This window comes from Ochotona curzoniae, unplaced genomic scaffold (assembly GCF_017591425.1).
Source record: "Ochotona curzoniae isolate NIBS_2020 unplaced genomic scaffold, NIBS_Ocur_1.0 scaffold_2453, whole genome shotgun sequence".
Taxonomy (NCBI): Eukaryota; Metazoa; Chordata; class Mammalia; order Lagomorpha; family Ochotonidae; genus Ochotona; species Ochotona curzoniae.
Genome location: NW_024467094.1, coordinates 21,421 through 39,033, shown reverse-complemented (window position 1 = coordinate 39,033; position 17,613 = coordinate 21,421). Strand labels below are relative to the sequence as shown.

The 17,613-nt window shown below is 56.3% G+C and overlaps 1 protein-coding gene across 1 annotated transcript; it reads right to left on the bottom strand.

Moving 5' to 3' along the window:
• Positions 1-1,366: 1,366 nt before the first annotated feature.
• On the bottom strand, positions 1,367-15,223 carry LOC121169931 (tumor necrosis factor receptor superfamily member 13B-like). The gene is made up of 5 exons (XM_041000773.1): positions 15,181-15,223; positions 8,927-9,068; positions 6,692-6,931; positions 2,061-2,246; positions 1,367-1,717 (listed from the first exon to the last, which is right to left on the bottom strand). Exons 2-5 carry the CDS (start codon positions 9,033-9,035, stop codon positions 1,467-1,469), a joined length of 786 nt encoding a protein of 261 aa, XP_040856707.1. The 5' UTR covers positions 9,036-9,068; positions 15,181-15,223; the 3' UTR covers positions 1,367-1,466.
• Positions 15,224-17,613: the final 2,390 nt, after the last annotated feature.

Below are 17,613 nucleotides of genomic sequence, written 5' to 3'. Positions count from 1 at the left end.
TAGGAAGATGGCTCCTGTGCGTGCCTGGCCCAGGCCTGCGTTGTCACCTTTTGGGAAGTGAGTCAGCATGGAAGATCAGCCTCTCTCTGCCTTTCTGTCGTTAAGATGGATGAATACTCTACTGAAGATTTCATCTTACTGGAAAGGCAGGTCAGATTTACTGTTAGAAGGGGAGACGGATCTTGCATCTGCTGGTTCACTCTTGCGAGTCAGTCATGTGGGTGCAGAGTCCAGGGCTTTGGGCCATCTGCTGCTTTCCCAGGCCATGAGCTGCATGGGAAATGAAGCCAGCTGGGCTGGACCCAGTGCCCATACGGGATTCTGGCTTTTGCAGTTGGAGGATTAACCTGTTGAGCCACTGTTCTCCCATTTACCTTTTTCTTACTACAGGGCAGCGGTGGGCTAAGCCCTCCCACAGTGAACTTCTGAGACCATGACTGCTGCCCTTTCCCAGCTGAGGGAGTGAAGGCCAGAAGGGTTTAGGCAGTTTCCCAGGGGTGCTGTGAGCCAGGACAGGCACTCAGGTGGGTTCTTAAATCACTACCAGGAAAGTTAGACTTGGGGCAGGCCTTGTGGCATGGAGAGTAAAGCTGACACCTGTTCAAGTCCCGGCTGCTCCACTTGCAATCAGCTCCTTACTGATGTGCGTGGGAAAGCAGTGGAGGGTGGCCCGGATGCTTGACCCCTGTCACACCAGCTGGAGCAGGTGTCAGGTGGACATGCCAAGCCAGGCTCTCCCCACAGCATAACTGGTAAGGTTCCTCAGGGAAGGGGTCTCCCTGCAGCCTGCCCAGCACTGCCGAGACTGGACCAGGACCTGCTGCAGTGCCCGGGGTGCGTGGCTCCCCTTTGCATCCCTCACAGACTGACAAGGCCCCCCCGAGCCCACACCTGGGGCGGGTGACCTGGCGACAGCTCTTCAGACACAAGTGTTTGTTTCACAGGGAAACACTACCAAGAAGAGTTCCTCCTCAGAAGGCCGCTCAACAGTGCCCCTGCCCGCCTGCACGGGCTCCCCTCCTGAGCATGCCCCCTTGTCCACCTCACAGCCTGCTGGGAGACACGCACATGGGCCCTGCTTCCCGCTCTTCCAGGGAGAGGCGTGCCATTTGTGTTTGGGGAGAAACGGGCCCCTCCCGTTCCTGTTCTGACGTCTGCCACGTGGGCCCTCCCTGCAGCCCATTCTCAACGTTCCGAAATGAAAGAATGGTAGAGCCTCCGTGGGGACCCGGTTGCTCCTGCTCAGCTTCCCCCAGACCCGGTGATTCCAGCAAGTGCCTGGTCCACGCAGAAGGTGCAGGCCTGGGCTCAGCAGACTGTGGGATAGAGGGGGTTGTCTGGTTCCACCAAAGGGACTTCTGGGAGCTGGGCCAGCAGGTGCACATGGCTTTATTGCATGGCTCGGTGACATCACAGGCCGGTCGAAGTGGCCCACCTCTGACGCTGGCGTCTGCAGCAATCTGCCTTCAAGCGCCCGGGCTCCCCTCCCGGGCAGGTGAACACACAGGACCAAGGCCACCATCTGGGGCGCGCACGCACAGCTGCAGGGTCCGGGTGCCAGCGTGGTGTCCTTGGTTCTCTGCACCCACGTGGCCGGGCGTCTTGGGCGCACCCGCGCTCTCCTGGGTGGGCGCCCTGCGCTCGGGGAAGCAGAAGCTGCAGGTTTCCACCGGGTCGGGCGATGCACTTGTGGCGGGGCCAGCTTCCGTCGTGGGATCTGCAGGGGCAAGGTGAGAGGGCGTGGGCGGCGATGCGGCTGGGTCTGCCCTCTCCCTTCCAGCTGTAACCTCCCCCGGGTAGGGCGCCTAGAACCGCCCCAGGCTGGCTTTCGCGCAGGTGGGGTTTGCAGCCCTGTGTGCCCAGGCGGCCCCCAACGTGGGGGTGGGCGTGCGTCTCCGGAGCACCCTGCGGCCGCAGAGCTGCCTGCCAGGGACCTCTTCTCGCCTTGGTGTTTAAACACGATTTTGCCAGAGAGGTTTTTGCAAAATGCTGTCCCTCGAGACAGAGGTGGCCACAGGGCCAGGGCGGGGTCCCAGGCTCCCAGCTCTGCATGCACTCACCGTGGGACCACTTGGTCTGAGGTCTGCACCGCCCGGCTAGGGACTGGCAGGAGAACTGGTCCCCCCTCCTCCTGAGGAAGCAGGCCACCGCCAACAGGAAGCAGCAGATGATGGCGCACAGGCAGATGCCAAGGGTGCTGTAGACCAGGGCCAGCTGCTGGGCGCTCAGCCTGGACCCTGGGGGTGCTGCAAGGCACGCGTGGGGTAAGACCCCGAGCTCAGGACCTGTCCTCACCGCCTGCTCCTCAGACCAGCAGTTGTGGAAAACCTGATCCCTCTCCCCCCACCCCACCCCACCCGTGGCCCAAACAGCCCAATGCCCCACCCCTGCTTATGCATGCCCAGCTTCCCTGAGAGGCCCCTCAGTCCCATACAGGACCTGCAAGCTGCCACGTCCCACCCAACTGTCAGCCCAGCCCAGGGAGGTGCAAACCGGGAAACGGAATCAAAGGCAATGATTTGGTGCTTTAAAAAAAAACGCAATCCATGCACAAGGAGGTTGTTCAGGTGCGTGGACAAAGGCGTACACGGCACACAAAAGCAAGGCGTGGGATTCATGCCTTTTGGCACCAGCAGAAAGGTGCTTTCAGCGAAGTGTCTACACACTTTCCGAAGGCCCCAGAGGACCGGGCTAATCTTGGAGGTGGACAGATGGCCAAGACAGACCCATGGGTGCCACACCAGAAAGGACCCCTGTTCTCAGCCCAGCCCCTCCTGGGCCATGCATGGGAGGCCACACTGGGCCCTGGGCTGCAGGACAGGGATGCTGGGCTCAGCACTACCCAGATGTGATACACCCATGACCGCCTGTGTGCCCGGTACAGTGTCACACATGTGAGGCACACGAGGAATCCCACAGCTGACACTGGGGGCGGGGCTGTGCCAAAGCATAACAAACTCAGCTGTCACCGCAGCATCAGCACCCCAGAGGGCACCAGTTCAAGTCCCAGCTGCTCCACTTCTGACCCAGCTCCCTGCTTATGCTTGGAGAAGCCGCAGAGGATGGCCCTTCGGGGAGTGAGGGAACCAGCAGACTGAAAATATCTCTGCAACTCTGCCTTTCAAATAAACAAAACACATATTAAAAGAAAGCACAGAACTAGGAGTTTGTAAGGTGGCGGGGAAGCTGGCAGGACTCTGGGTCAGTCACCCTGTTTCGACTGGACAGGGAGGAGACGCCTGTAGCGAGGGTAGGCCCTGGTCGGGGTGCAAGCTGCAAGCTGCGGTGACTGTCCCAGCTTGGTCCATGTGCCTGCGACAGCGCAAGCCGCCCACATGCAAGCAGCAGAGGAGCCACCCATGGCCTCCTTCCCTCGGTGCCCGCTGCCACCCAGGGACTGCGCTGGCAGGAAGCCAGAGCTGGGACAGGGGCGTGCCACATCAGGGGATGGACGATCCCCCACCCCCAGTTCACTCAGTCGTTAAGGGTGTTATCCGTGACCTTGGCCACTGCCTTCTCTCGGCCCCGCCCTGAGGCTCACCTCTGCAGGTCCTCGGGGGCAAAGGGGCCTGACCACAGGCGTCTGTGAAAAATCGGCATTTGTTCTTCCACCTGCCCCCTCCCCTACTGCCACCTGCAAATCCAGTGCAAAGGAGCCCGCTTCAGAGCGGCAGCTGCTTGGCATGGCCACCAGGGGGCGCGCCCAGCACAAACCTAAGCCACTTGGTGATGATTTTCTGTGGTTGGTTATTTATCCCTGGCCTGGCAGCGTTGTGGCATGGCACCTGCACCGCCAGCATCCCCATGTGGGCACTGGTTCAAGTCCCAGCTGCTCCTCTTCCCATCCAGCTCCCTGCTGATGGCCCTCCACTGACTCCATGCCCCCTGAGCGAGGGTATGCCATCTGCTGTGACACAAGGCTTGGGTAGGGGTCCTGCTGGCTCCTGTGTGGAGCCTGCCCCCTCCGCCCAGGCTGGCAGCCCTCCACGCCCCCTTCCCCCAGGCAGGGATTCCTCAGAGACCCACCCTCCTACCTCTGGCACCACAGTCCCACCTTCCCCCACTGCTCCTGCCTGCCGCCCAGGGACACACTCCGGCCCCACCCCAGCTCTGAAACACCCTGGCACCTCTATTTGATGCGTACATTTGCCAGGAAAGACAGAGACCATGAGAGAGAGAGAGAGAGAGAAATCTTCCATCCACACTGCTTATTCCCCAAATGCCCACAGCTGCCAGGGTTGGGCCAGGCCATCCACCTGCGTGCAGCCATCACCACGGCCTACCAGGAGGTGCGCTGGTAGGAAGTGGAGCCGGGACTCAAACCTAAGGGTGCAGGTGTCCCCAGCAGCAGCGGCAGCGTCTGAAGCTCTAAAGGAGCGGTGTGACCAGATGCCAGCATGCTCTGACCTCTGACCCCCTGTCTCCCAGACTAGGGCTCTGAGAAGCTAAGCACATCACCCAGGGTCACACAGCCCACGGGTCCCAAGCTTCTTCCCCAGTCCATGCCACCGATGCACCTGTCACTCCCAGCCATTGGGTCCGTCACATGGTGTCCTCTGCCCCCAGCCCTCGGACAGGTCACTGTTGGCTCCTGGCTAGGGCCTGCATGTGCAATGCACCTCAATTCCAGCTTCAAACTCGGCAGTGTCCAGAGCAGAGAAAGCAGAACAGGCCCTAATCTTGAGCTCCTGGAGAGATTTGGGGGGGGGGGCAGGACCAGAGGCTCTGGCTGTCTCCAACACCCCCTGAGCACCCACACATCCAGGCCAGCGAAGGCACAGGAAAAGGGACATGGCTGCTGCTCAGGCACAGGATCCGGCCCACTGCCACCCGCCTTCTGAGATCCGGGGGTTGCAGCTCCCAAACACGACAGTGTGGACAACCTTGGGACGCAGTGCACCTGCCGTGTGACTCCAGCCAGTGAGAAAATTCCAGGACTCAGTGTGGGTCGGACTGAGCCAAAGGCAGAGTATAAGGGAGGCTCCCAGCTGGGCAGTGCGTGTGGGGAGGAGAGACGTGGGTCCGAGCTGTCCCTATGGAGTGCCATCATCCAGGCCTGGCATCCCGAGGGTGACACTGACAGAAGGAGGACACACACAGAGATGAAACTGCTCAGCCCACTGGGGGCTGCAGCACCCATGCTGAAGGTTGCCTCCAGGGCGCCAGGCCTGTTGGACGCCATCTGCTCTGATGCCACGGGGCCAAGGGTGGGCAGCAGAGGCTGCAGAAGATCCGAGGGAGTCCTGTTCAATGCTTGGCACCCAGGGGTGCCCTGCTCAATAGGGACCTCCTTGCCATGTCCATAAACGTTTTCTGATTCTAAGGAAACTTCTGGAAGGAATATGAGGTGCAGGTAGACAACAGATGCCCTCCTGATTCAGTGCTCACACAATAGACCTGCTGCTGACTCAGGGGCTCACACAGTAGGCCTGCCGCTGACTCAGGGGCTCACACAGTAGGCCTGCCGCTGACTCAGGGGTTCCTTGCACAGTAGGCCTGCCGCTGACTCAGGGGTTCCTTGCACAGTAGGCCTGCCGCTGACTCAGGGGCTCACACAGTAGGCCTGCCGCTGTCTCAGGGGCTCACACAGTAGGCCTGCTGCTGACTCAGGGGCTCACACAGTAGGCCTGCCGCTGTCTCAAGGGCTCACACAGTAGGCCTGCTGCTGACTTGGGCTCCTTGCACAGTAGGCCTGCCGCTGACTCAGGGGCTCACACAGTAGGCCTGCCGCTGACTCAGGGGCTCACACAGTAGGCCTGCCGCTGACTCAGGGGCTCACACAGTAGGCCTGCCGCTGACTCAGGGGTTCCTTGCACAGTAGGCCTGCCGCTGACTCAGGGGTTCCTTGCACAGTAGGCCTGCCGCTGACTCAGGGGCTCACACAGTAGGCCTGCCGCTGTCTCAGGGGCTCACACAGTAGGCCTGCTGCTGACTCAGGGGCTCACACAGTAGGCCTGCCGCTGTCTCAAGGGCTCACACAGTAGGCCTGCTGCTGACTTGGGCTCCTTGCACAGTAGGCCTGCCGCTGACTCAGGGGCTCACACAGTAGGCCTGCCGCTGACTCAGGGGCTCACACAGTAGGCCTGCCGCTGTCTCAGGGGCTCACACAGTAGGCCTGCCGCTGTCTCAAGGGCTCACACAGTAGGCCTGCTGCTGACTTGGGCTCCTTGCACAGTAGGCCTGCCGCTGACTCAGGGGCTCACACAGTAGGCCTGCCGCTGACTCAGGGGCTCACACAGTAGGCCTGCTGCTGACTCAGGGGCTCACACAGTAGGCCTGCCACTGTCTCAAGGGCTCACACAGTAGGCCTGCCACTGACTCAGGGGCTCACACAGTAGGCTTGTCACTGACTCAGGGGCTCCTTGCACAGTAGGCCTGCTGTTGACTCAGGGGCTCACACAGTAGGCCTGCCGCTGTCTCGGGGACTCGCAGAGCGAGCCTGTTTCCGCCTTCCCAGCAGGTTCCCGTCACCTGCCACCTGCGTTCTTCTGCTTGCCTCTTGCACACAGCCTGCTGACAATTTTTCTTCAGTTTTTGTTTTGTTTTGTTTTGTTTTTACCCCAGATGACACCGTCTCTTGGCCGTCAGTTGGGGCCCCGGGGTTTCCTGGACTGCAGCCTCTAGCGGCCTCCCACGTGCTCTGACACCTTGCATGCTGGTCCCCTCCCCTCCTCAGCCCGCAGTGACTTACCTGGAGCTGCCTCCAAGCCGCCGTGCTTGGACCCCTGGAACTGTCCGTCTGCCCTGATTTCCGACTCCCCGCTCTGCTGCCTTCTGAGGTCTGGCGAGAGGTTCCCCCTGTTCCTGAACTTGCTCTCGCAGAAATGCTCACACTGCTTGGGGTGCTGCCCGCAGATCGGGGTGCAGCTGATGCAGTCCCTCAGCAGGTGGTCATAGTACCTGCCTTGCTCCTTGCGGCAGCTGAGGGACTCTGAGATGGGAGGGAGGTGTTACCGGGTGGCCACGGCCTGCAGGACATGGCCTGCGGCTGGGGCCTAAAGGACATCAGCGTTAAAAACAAATGCAAAAAAAAGCAATTCCCAAAGACCCCAAGTCTTCCTGTAGGACTCCAACCGAAGGCTACACATTGTCCTCCAAGTGTCGCTCTAGCTGCATCGCACGTATTTCATGGGTATTTTTCGAAAGTTCAAAAAAAAATTGAACTTTTCAGTATTATTATTATTTTGGGGGGGTACTATAGATTCTTTAAAAGTGTATTTCTTAGTTTTACCTATATGTGAGGCATTTTCTTCAGATACCATCAGGTGAGCTGCTGCTTACGGCACCAACACCCCACATCAGAGTATTGATTCATATCCCGGCTGGTCCCCGTCCCATCCAGCTCCCTGCTGTGGCCTGGGAAAGCAGTGGAGGACGGCCCAAAGCCTTGGGACTCTGCACCCGCATGGGAGACCCAGAAGAAGCTCCTGACTCCTGGCTTCATCTCAGTCTAGCCCAAGTCGTTGCAGCCATTGGGGAGTGAACCAGTGAATGAAAGATCTTTTTTGTTTGTTTCTCTTTCTCTTTCGCAGGTCTCTCTGCCACTACACCTTTCAGATAAATTTTTTTTTCCTTAAGGACTTTTTAGTTGTCTTTTAATATATAGATTCACATAAATTCCTTTTTATTTTTTTTTTAAGATACAGCTATTTATTTAGAAAATCTGAGATTTTTCACACCCTGAGTCATTTCCCAAGTGGCTGCAACAGCCGGTGGTGGGTGAGGCAGGCCAAAGCTGCAAGCCAGGGGCTTCATGCGGGTCTCCCACATGGGTGCAGGGTCCCAAGGACCTGGACCACCCCCTGCTTCTTCCCCATATGTGTTTTCAGGGAGCTGGGTCGGAAACGGAGCAGCCGGGACTTGAACAGTTATAGTTAGGCGAGGTCAGCGCTGCAGGCAGAGGCTTCATTGGCTACACCACAGCACCAGCCCTGACAGTTTGTCCTTTATGAGTGATCTGTTTCACATTGCCTCAACTGATAAACTGTGTGAGCAAGGCTGGGGAGGGGGGGGAACAGGCGAGCCAGGCACCTTGGATGGCACCTGGGCGACCAGAGCTCAGAGAGGGTGCTTAAGTTCCCTGAGGTCACACGGCTTAAAAATGGGGACGCCAGGATCGGAACCCAGGAACCACTTCCCATGAATGGATCTCGGAGTGTGTGCAAGGACCTTGCAGCCTCGTGTCACCTGAGAGGGATGACGCGTCTTGAAGGACACTTAAGGATGGCCCCAAGGCAGCCTGGTGTGGACATCTGTTTTCTCTAGCCTCTGGGATGTGGCTGCAGAAGCTGCACGGGGTCTGCCTTAAGGACGGTGCCCCTTTCACGTAGAACTTTCCAGAAGGAAATGGTTTTCCCTGGGAATTCCCTGGGCCAGCCGCTGGAGCTCAGGGACACGCCGCTGACTTGAGCTTCCCTCTGGGCCCTCCCCGAGCTTGCCTGTCCTCGCTTCCTCCCTCCTTGCCTTATGCTGATTGAAAAGCTCTCCCTCCAGCACGAGGTCTGAAGCATGCAGGCAAAGAATTTGTGCGGGGGGGCCGGCTTAAGCCACCGCCTACGGTACCAGCATCCCGTAGGGACACCAGTTCAAGTCCCAGTGGTTCCACTTCTCACGCATCCATCTCCCTGCTAGTGCACCTGGGCGAGCAACTGGAGACAGCCCAAATGCTGGGGCCCCTGAACCCATGTGGGAGCTCCTGGCTCCTGGCTTCAGCCTGGCCAACCAAGGGAACATCAGTGGAGAGCGCCTGGGGGGGACAGAGAAGGCAAGGTGACTCCTAGAAGCAGGCCTGCCCGCCGGAGGGGTACCATGGACACAGAGCCCTGCTCTGTCGCCCTGCGGTGCAGCAGGTGGGTGGGGAGGGGCTCTGGGAGAGGGGAGGGAGCTGGGGCCACCCCCCTCCCTGGGCTGGGGCCCTTGGACTCACTGCAAAAGGCCACACAGGTGCGCTGGCTGCGCTGGCTGCACAGGGGCTTACAGGAGACACAGGTGTTCAGCAGGGGGTCCCAGAACTGCTCTTCGGGGCAGGGCCTCATGGCTGGCCCTGTCCACAGGCCCTGTGGGTGAAGCTGAGAGATCAGAGTGTGAGGGGCAGCTGGGGGGCGGGGTGGCCAGGGCCAGCTCTCCTGCTGCTGGTTGAAGGAGGCAGGGGAGGGCAGGGGATGGGGGCACAGCTCCGGCTCATGCACCCTAGAGACGTTTTATTTTCCAAGCCTCAGTGAGCCATGCCCTGCTTGCTCCCTGCTGCCCATGCCCCTGCCTGCCTGCCAGAGGAGCCCTACACCTGACACCCCTGATTAACCTTCTGCTACCCAGGGAAGGCCTTTACTGCCATGCCCACCACCCGTGCCCCCCTCGGTGGCCCCCTGAGGGGTCTCACAGCTGAGGTCCCTGCAGGAGCTCATATCCACCACATCGTGACCGAGCCTTCAGGTCACACTGGTGTGTGGCTGTTTCTGACATGCCAAGTGCCCGTCCTATGCATCTGCTTGGCAGGCACGTGCGTGCACCTGCACCTGAGCATCATGGCGCATGTGGAGAGAGAGAGCTTCCAGCTCCTGAGAGACAAACCGCCTGACCCGCCTGAGCGGCCCTCGCCTGCCCACAGGACCACCTTGGCTCTCTGCAGTGGCCTCGCTGCTGGCCCCTTCCCTTCTACCTCCCCGCCCCCGCGGCGCCCTCCCAACCCTTGATTCTGACGCTCTAATTTATTTGAGAAGCAAGCAGACAGAGGGTGCTGCCCACTGGCCGACTCACTCCCCCAAACGCCTTCCCAAGGGGCCAGGGCTGGACTGGGATGGAAGCCGGAAGAAAGCCAGGAATTCCATGCGGGTCTCTGGGTCTCCCCCGTGTGCACCAACACCTGCCGCCTTCCAGGACCTGCGTTGGCAGGAAGTGGGAGTCAGGGGGTTGGCGCTGGAGCCCCCACAATGGGGACGGGGGATCTTAACCCTTGTTCCTGGGGTCTTCCATGAACATGAGCAGAGAAAAGCTCCACGGCTTCTATTTCTGGCTGTCCCCAGGTCACCGGTGGCACACGCTGCAAGTCAGGAAGCCTTGGGGACACCTTGCATGCACTTGCCTTTTCTCTTTCCTTTTTTTAAGACTTATTTTTATTGGAAAGTGGATATACAGAGAGAAGGAGAGACAGAGAGGAAGATCTTCTATCTGCCGGTCCTTCATCTTTTGTTCTTTGGAAATCACGAGTGAGTGAGCTGTGGGGCCTCCAGGATGCCAAGGCTGTGTGTCTGCTCCACCTGCTAAACATCAGCTTAGCTGGCAGCCACTGCCTCAAGTTCCTATCTGGGAGCTTAGTACTTGTCCGGGGGAGCCCATGAGTTCTGGCACCTCTGAGCCGGTGGCGTGCAAATGGCCTCAAGCCCTTGCAGGTTCCTGGGCACTGGAGCCAAACTGGACAATTGGGGCTTTGTCCTCCGGCTCCTGGGCCTGTGCCCTCTGATTGTTTCTCGCCCCTGAGGGACGAGCACGGAGGTGAGTGGGCATGACTGGGAAAGCTTTGTCAGCCTACCAACTGACCAGCAGAGATGAAAACACCTAGGTGTCTGGGACCACACGTGACTAGGGATGCACACTGTGCCAAACATAAAAAGTCTGGAAAAATCGAAGGCTGGCTGCAATTCTGATCCCTAACAAGATCCAACAATACCTCCAAAAGAATGAGAAATTAGATGTATAGAGTTGCCAAAACACAACCCTTAAGACATCTAGTTCTCAAAGCGTACCAAGGAGCAGAAATCATATAGCATGTGTGTAGGAAAGACATGCCTAGAAATCGTCTCCTAGGAAATCTCTTTGTGGGAGCCCTGGTCACTCTTAACACGCTCCGTGAGCTGAAGCATCTGAGGACAGGGCCTGGCGCAGTAGCACAATGGGTAAGCCTGCCCCTTCAAGCACTGGGATTCCATATGGGCGTTGGCTCGTGTCCCAGCTGCCTCACTACTCATCCAGCTCCCACTTATGGCCTGGGGAAGCAACAGAGCATGGCCCAATGCCTTGGGACCGTGCAGCTGTGTGGGAGACCCAGAAGAAGCTTCTGTACTCCTGGCTTCGGATCAGCTCAACCCTGGCCATTACAGCCATTGGGGGAGTGAATCAGTGGCTGGAAGATCTTTCTCTCTGTCCCTCCTTCGTTTTGCCTTTCCAATAAAAATAGATAAGTGCGTCTTTTTTAAACAGATTCAGGGCACCGGGTGTGACGAACGTATCACTGTGATGCAGGACATTTGTAGGGAGGGAGGCCGTGTCTTTCCCAGGGAAGAACAGAGATAAACAAGAGCTCTGCGTGCCTCCTGCTCAGGTCTGCTGACAGCCTCGCGTGATTCTAAAAAAAGCCTCTGAAGGAAAAGGAAACCAGCCAAGATTCTGAAACCGAGAAAGCTAATAACTGACACAGCTCACCACGGGGACCATCAGCAAATCTTAGCAGTTGGCAGAAAGGCCTGCTGAGCTCAAAGACACGGAGGAGGAGAAACGGACACGGGGCTCCATCAAAGGGGCCAACGCACGCGTGTAGGGACTCCGGAAGGAGAAGAGAGAGAAGAGCAGCGGGTGGGAGGGAGAAAGCTGAAGAAACACTGCTGCTGCTGGGGCCAGTGTTGCGGCACAGCAAGCTAAGCTGCTACCTTTGGCCGCCAGTTCAAACCCTGGTTCCACCAGTTCCAATGCACAAAAAGCAGCAGAGGATGGCTCAAGTGCTGCCACGTGGGAGACCTGGAGGAAGCTCCTGGCTCCTGGTTTCTGACAGGCCCAGCCCCTGCTGTTGCTACCATTTAGGGAATCAGCAGAGGAGAAAAAAAAAAAGTTCTCTTTCTGTCTCTCCTTCTCTTTGTGTGTGATTCTGCGTCTTGAAGAAGTGCAGACCCAAACCAGGACATAAGAGTGTTGAAAAGAGCAGCAGGTGGCCAGTGTGATAGACAGCCGACTTCTCCTTGGAAACCACAGGAGCCGGGCGGCAATGGGATGACCCAACATAAGAAACCAATCAAGCAACAGAATGGTCTTCCCAACAAAATGCTATTTGGGGATGAGGTCAGCCAGCCCCGGCTCTAACCTGTCTGCCCCTCTTCTGATGGAGAAGTTTTTCAAGTCGCAATTGTTATGAACGCTGTGGAAAATAGTAGCTGTTGGAATCAGGGGTAAAAATGATGCCGCTTGGCGGTAGAAAAAATAAAGAAAGCTCTAGCAAGTGACTTTAAATGTTGGTCGGCATTTTGCAGTGGCAGTGATGGGGCTGCAGGTGGATGCGCGCTCTGCAGCAGATACTGCAAGGAAAGACGCTACCAACTTGAGGGCTAACGTTGGTGGTCACATTCCACCAAACGTCCTGCAGACAGAGTGGCCACGTAGACCCCCTGCCTGCCCTCTCTCCAGTGCTGCTGGACATCCGGGCTGCAGTTTCACGCAGGTTCTTACAGTGGAAATGATGGTGTGTAACTCTACAGGCTTGACCCGTGAACTGTTTCACATGGTTCTTGGGGCTGTGCTATTGGCAAAGCCAGATAGGTTTCATAAACAGAAATAGAAAGAAGTGACCTGCTGATGATGTCGTTGAGGAAGTTGCCAAAATAGTTGACAGTAACGTGGTGAAGCTGAGGAGGAAGTTTTTGAATCAGAGCTCAGGTGGGTTGGTGAAGTGAATAAGGGAGAGATGAAATTGTTCCCAAAGATGTCAGGGAACAAGCAGAGAAATCTGCTAAGGAGTCTTGAAAGAGAGATGACGGGAGGATGACAACGTGTGACATGTCTACTGCTGCCCCCAGGTAACAGTCGGCCTGTGGATTAAACATAAACCATTGATCATTTTTCATTGCATTTTTGTCTTGCTTTCTAAAAAAGTAAAAAATCAATACTACTGTAGCAAGGGAGGAGAAATGAGGACACTTCTGGACCCACAGAAGCAGAGGGAATGTGTGTTCCAGGCCCCCTGTTCAGAGTCCCTCATGCTGAAACACAAGCACCCCAGACAGGCTCCTGGGCATGAGAAATGCGGCAAATGAACACAGAACCCAACAGTCTTCAAGAAGCCGATGCATTAAACGGCGACTACACACCTGCACTCATGCACACGGAGGGAACACGCGGCCGTCACCACGGTGCAGAGAGCAGCCCTCTGCACCCCAGCTGGAACTACCCAAACAAGACTTCTCTATGTTTAAGAGGTTAATCGTCATCTTCAAGGTCACCACCAAGTACATGACTGAAAAATATACTGAAAAGGACCCCCCCAAAAAATAAATAAAACAAGACATGATGGACTTGAAGAATAAAACACATGGAGAAACAGCAACAGTGAATTCAACAAGCAATCACAATGCACGTAAATGAGCCAAATTCTCCTACCAAAAGGTTGAGATAAGCAAACTGGGCTTTTAAAACCCAGAGGAATCACCTGTCGTGACCCATAAAATAGTTATATCAGATCACACCTCACAAAGAGGATGAGAGTAAAAGGCTGGAACAAAGATCATCGCATTGCAAGAGTGACCCAAGAGAGATGGATCAGCCATATCAGTGTCAAACTAGACTTTCGATTCAAAGAAAGTCGTGAGACAAGTAAGACAGAGAGGTGTAAAGACACAGGAAGATATAACAGTTATAAACACGCATGCATTTAACGGCAATGTCACAAAACTTCTGCCACAAAAATAGGGCTGCAGATGGTTCTCCCCGATACTGAGCTACTCCCGTACCCCACTCTCTGAGACGGGACCGTCAGACAGATCAAGAAATAGGCTTGAGCAACCCTGTGAACAAACAAGACCAAAGAGACGTCCACGCAGCAAACAGCGTCACACACACTCTTCTCTCGTGTGCAGGAAGCAGTCCCCGGGGTTGACCAGCACTCAGACCTCAGCACACTTAAAAGGACTGAATCACTCCAACGGGGCTTCCTGGACACAACAGAACACAACCACAAATTCACAGCCAGAAGGAAACCAAGAGCGCTCACTGTTGTTTGGGAATTCTGCAATACATTCCTCCACACCCAAAGATTCAAAGAAGAAACGATCAGGGGCGTGAGAGAACAGCTTGCTACGAAGGACAAAGTGCCGTGACATCATGAGATGAGAGCAGAGGCAAGAGGGGATGTCACGTCAGTGTGCATGATCAAAGCGCGGAGATTCTCAAGCCATCACCTAAAGATACGTCTTGAAGAAACAAAGCATGAGCAGCGAGCTAAACCCAACACTAGCCAAAAGGAAGACAAAAGGCAGCAGAGGCCAACAAAATACAGAACGGAGACGTCGCCAAGAAAACCGACAAAGCCAACCAGTGCTGCTGCAAAAAACGTTAGCAAAACAGGCAAAGCTGGAGCTAGACTGACTCAGCAAAAGAAAGAAGACTCAAACGACTCGGGAACATCACTCCTGATTTTACAGAAAAAAAAAAAAAAATCCTAAGAACCTGAACAGATGCACACCACCACCTGGCAGAACCTGAAATAACAGGAACACACGCTCGACCTGAACTGACACATGAAGAAGCAGAAAATCTAACTAGACCGAACAACCAATCACTAAAGACCAAATCGGGCGTCAGGAACGTCTCAACAAAAACCCACTCAGAATTAGCACTCGTCCTTCACTCAAAGATCAGAAGGAGTGAGCGCTCCCCAAACACATCCTGGAGGTAGATACTCGCAGTAGCACAGCCGGATAAGAAAACTGCAGACTGGGCCAGCGCAGCAGACTAGCAGCTAAAGTCCTCACTTTGTGTGCACTGGGATCCCATGTGGTCACTGGTTTTAATCCCAGCTGCCTTGCTTCCCATCCAGCTCCCAGCTTGTGGTCTTGGAAAGCAGTCGAGGATGGCCCAAAGCTTTAGGACCCTGCACCTGCATGGGAGACCCAGAGGAGGCTCCAGGCTCCTGGCTTCAGTTCAGCGCAGCTCTGACAGTTGCAGTCACTTGAGGAGTGAATCATCGGACGGAAGATCTTCCTCTCTGCCTCTCTTCCTCTCTGTATATCTGACTTTGTAATAAAAATAAATAAATCTTTTTAAAAATAAAACTGCAGACCATTCTGTCTCCCACAGATAGATGCAAAACTCCTTGGGGAACCCTGAGCACCCCAGATCTAGCAGCCAGCAGTGGCAGTGTGCAACCTAGGGATGCCAGCAATGCATTGTGGTCCAAGGAAGAGGCAGAGGGCACTTTCTCACCTCATCAGGTGTGCTTGACAAATCCACACTACTGCAGGACCAAAAGCTTTCAGTAGATGAGACAGGAGCTCCTTCAAGATGACAAAGGACACACTTGAAAGCCCCACACTGACATCACAGGTGGTGATCAAAGACGGGCCGGCATCCTACACGGGCAGCAGTTCGCATCCCGGCTGCTCCGCTTTTGATCCAGCTTCCTGCTAACGCAGCTTGGGAAGCAGTGGAGGATGACCCAAGTGCTTGGGGCTCCTTGCACCCGCATGGGAGACCCAGAAGAAGTCCTTGGCTCCTGGCTGCAGCTGTTGACGGAGAGACCCAGCAAGTGGAAGCTCTCTCCTTCTCTGTCTCTTGCTGAACATCTTCTGAAGTATCTTACTTAAAACGCTTCTTCTGGTTTTTCACTATTCTGTTTTATCATTTGAGAGATGGATGGAACAGGGCCCGAGCCAGGCAGAGAGAAGTGCCACACAGGCTAGCGATGGCCGGGCCTGAACCGCACCGAAGCCAGAACCTGGAACTCAGTCTGTGGCTCCCATATTTGTGCTTGGCACCCGACTTCTTGAGTCCTCCAGGAGCTACATCAGCAGGAAGTTGGAGGATTTGAACCCAGGTCGCCATACCTGCTATGTTTCTTGACATATTTGTGTTGTGTGCACACACCAACACTTAGAAAGAAAAATGAAAGGCATGGTGCGGTAGCCTAGCAGCTGAAGTCCTCACCTTGTAAGCGCCGGGATCCCATATGGGCGCCGGTTCTAATCCCGGTGGCCCCACTTCCCATCCAGCTCCCTGATTTTCTCAAAGTCCTTTCCCTGGTGATTTAGGAGGAATTTGCCACAACTTCATCTGGGGGCCCGGCGGCATGGGCTAGCAGCTAAAGTCCTTGCCTTGAATGTGCCGGGATCCCATATGGGTGCCTGTTCTAATCCAGGTATCACCACTTCCCATCCAGCTCCCTGCTTGTGGCCTGGAAAGCAGTGGAGGACGGCCCAAAGCCTTGGGACCCTGCTCCCGTGTGGGAGACCTGGAGGAAGTTCCTGGCTCCTGGCTTCGGATCGGTGCAGCACCAGCCATTGTGGTCACTTGGGGAGTGAATCATCAGACGGAAGATCTTCCTCTCTCTCTCTCTCCTCCTCTCTGTATATCTGACTTTCCAATAAAAATAAATAAATCTTTTTTAAAAAATTCACCTGGAAAAATCTTAGAGCAACACCGGAGGGAAGCAGAGGATGGAGTGGCCACACCCAGAGCCTCCATTACCCTGCAGCTCCACCAGGAGGGTCCACAGCACACCCACGCCAGAAGGTCAGTATTTGCCATTCGCATCGCTGAGAAGGGACACATGTGGAAGGCATAGAGGACAGCGCTGTGGCATAGAGGGCCAAGCCTCCACCTGCAGCACCAGCACCCTAAATGCATCCAGCTCCCTGCTCGTGGCCTGGGAGAGCAGCAGAGGATGGCCCAAGTGCTTGGGCCCCTGCACCTGCGTGGGAGACCCAGATGGAGTTCCTGGCTTTGAATCAGCCCAACTCTGGCTGTCGTAAGCCATTGAGGAGTGTATTGCAAGCAAAAACAAATAAATCTCTTTAAAAAAAAAAAAAACAAACCCGCAGGCGTAGGGAGAGCCGGACACCGCGTGCGTCATCATTGCGGAAATGCAAATCCTGGCCACACCTACTCTCACAGCATCAGTGACACAAGGGGCGCCTCGGGTGTGGGGAGGCCCTGGACCCCTCCTAAAATACCCTGGCCCCCTCCTATAATGCCCTGGCCGCTTGGACTGCAGCATGGTGCCCCCCCGCCCCCCCCCGAAGAAGGCCAGGCAACACCTCTGTCCCCAAGAGCCACAAAAACACTCCCCACCCCAAACTTGCACGCAAAGGATCCTAATAGCCCAAGAGGAACAACACCCGTATGTCCACTGTCTGCCCGGTGGACCGACAGCACAGGGGTCCACCCCCTGGAGTGACCCGAGAGGCGCTCATTCCCAATGCGCCCTGCTAGCGCTTGCTGCTCAGTGGCATTCGAAATGGCACAGCGGCGTGAGAAGCTGTTCATCCCGGACAGGAACTGGGTGCATGGCGGGCAGGGAGCGGGGCGGGAGGCCTGTCCCCTGGGATCCTTCCCTGGGGCGCAGCCGCGTGACTGCATGCACGAAGGCAATGGGTGCCATTCAGGAAGAGGTCTCTGCCTCTCCAGCCGCATGCGCAAGGTGCGGAGCGTGCCGGCCGGCAGGGAGCGAGCTGAGCTATCCTGAAACCACCAGACCAGACAGGGTCCAAGGGGCCAACTGGGGGAGTCAGTGGCCGGCCGAGACCCCAAGGCGGGGAGCCCCCACGGCCAGAGAGAGCAGAAGTTGAAGCAGAGAGGTTGGCTTGGTGGTTAGGAATGAGGGGGCCACACCCTCTCTGCTTGCAACCCACAGGGCTCGCC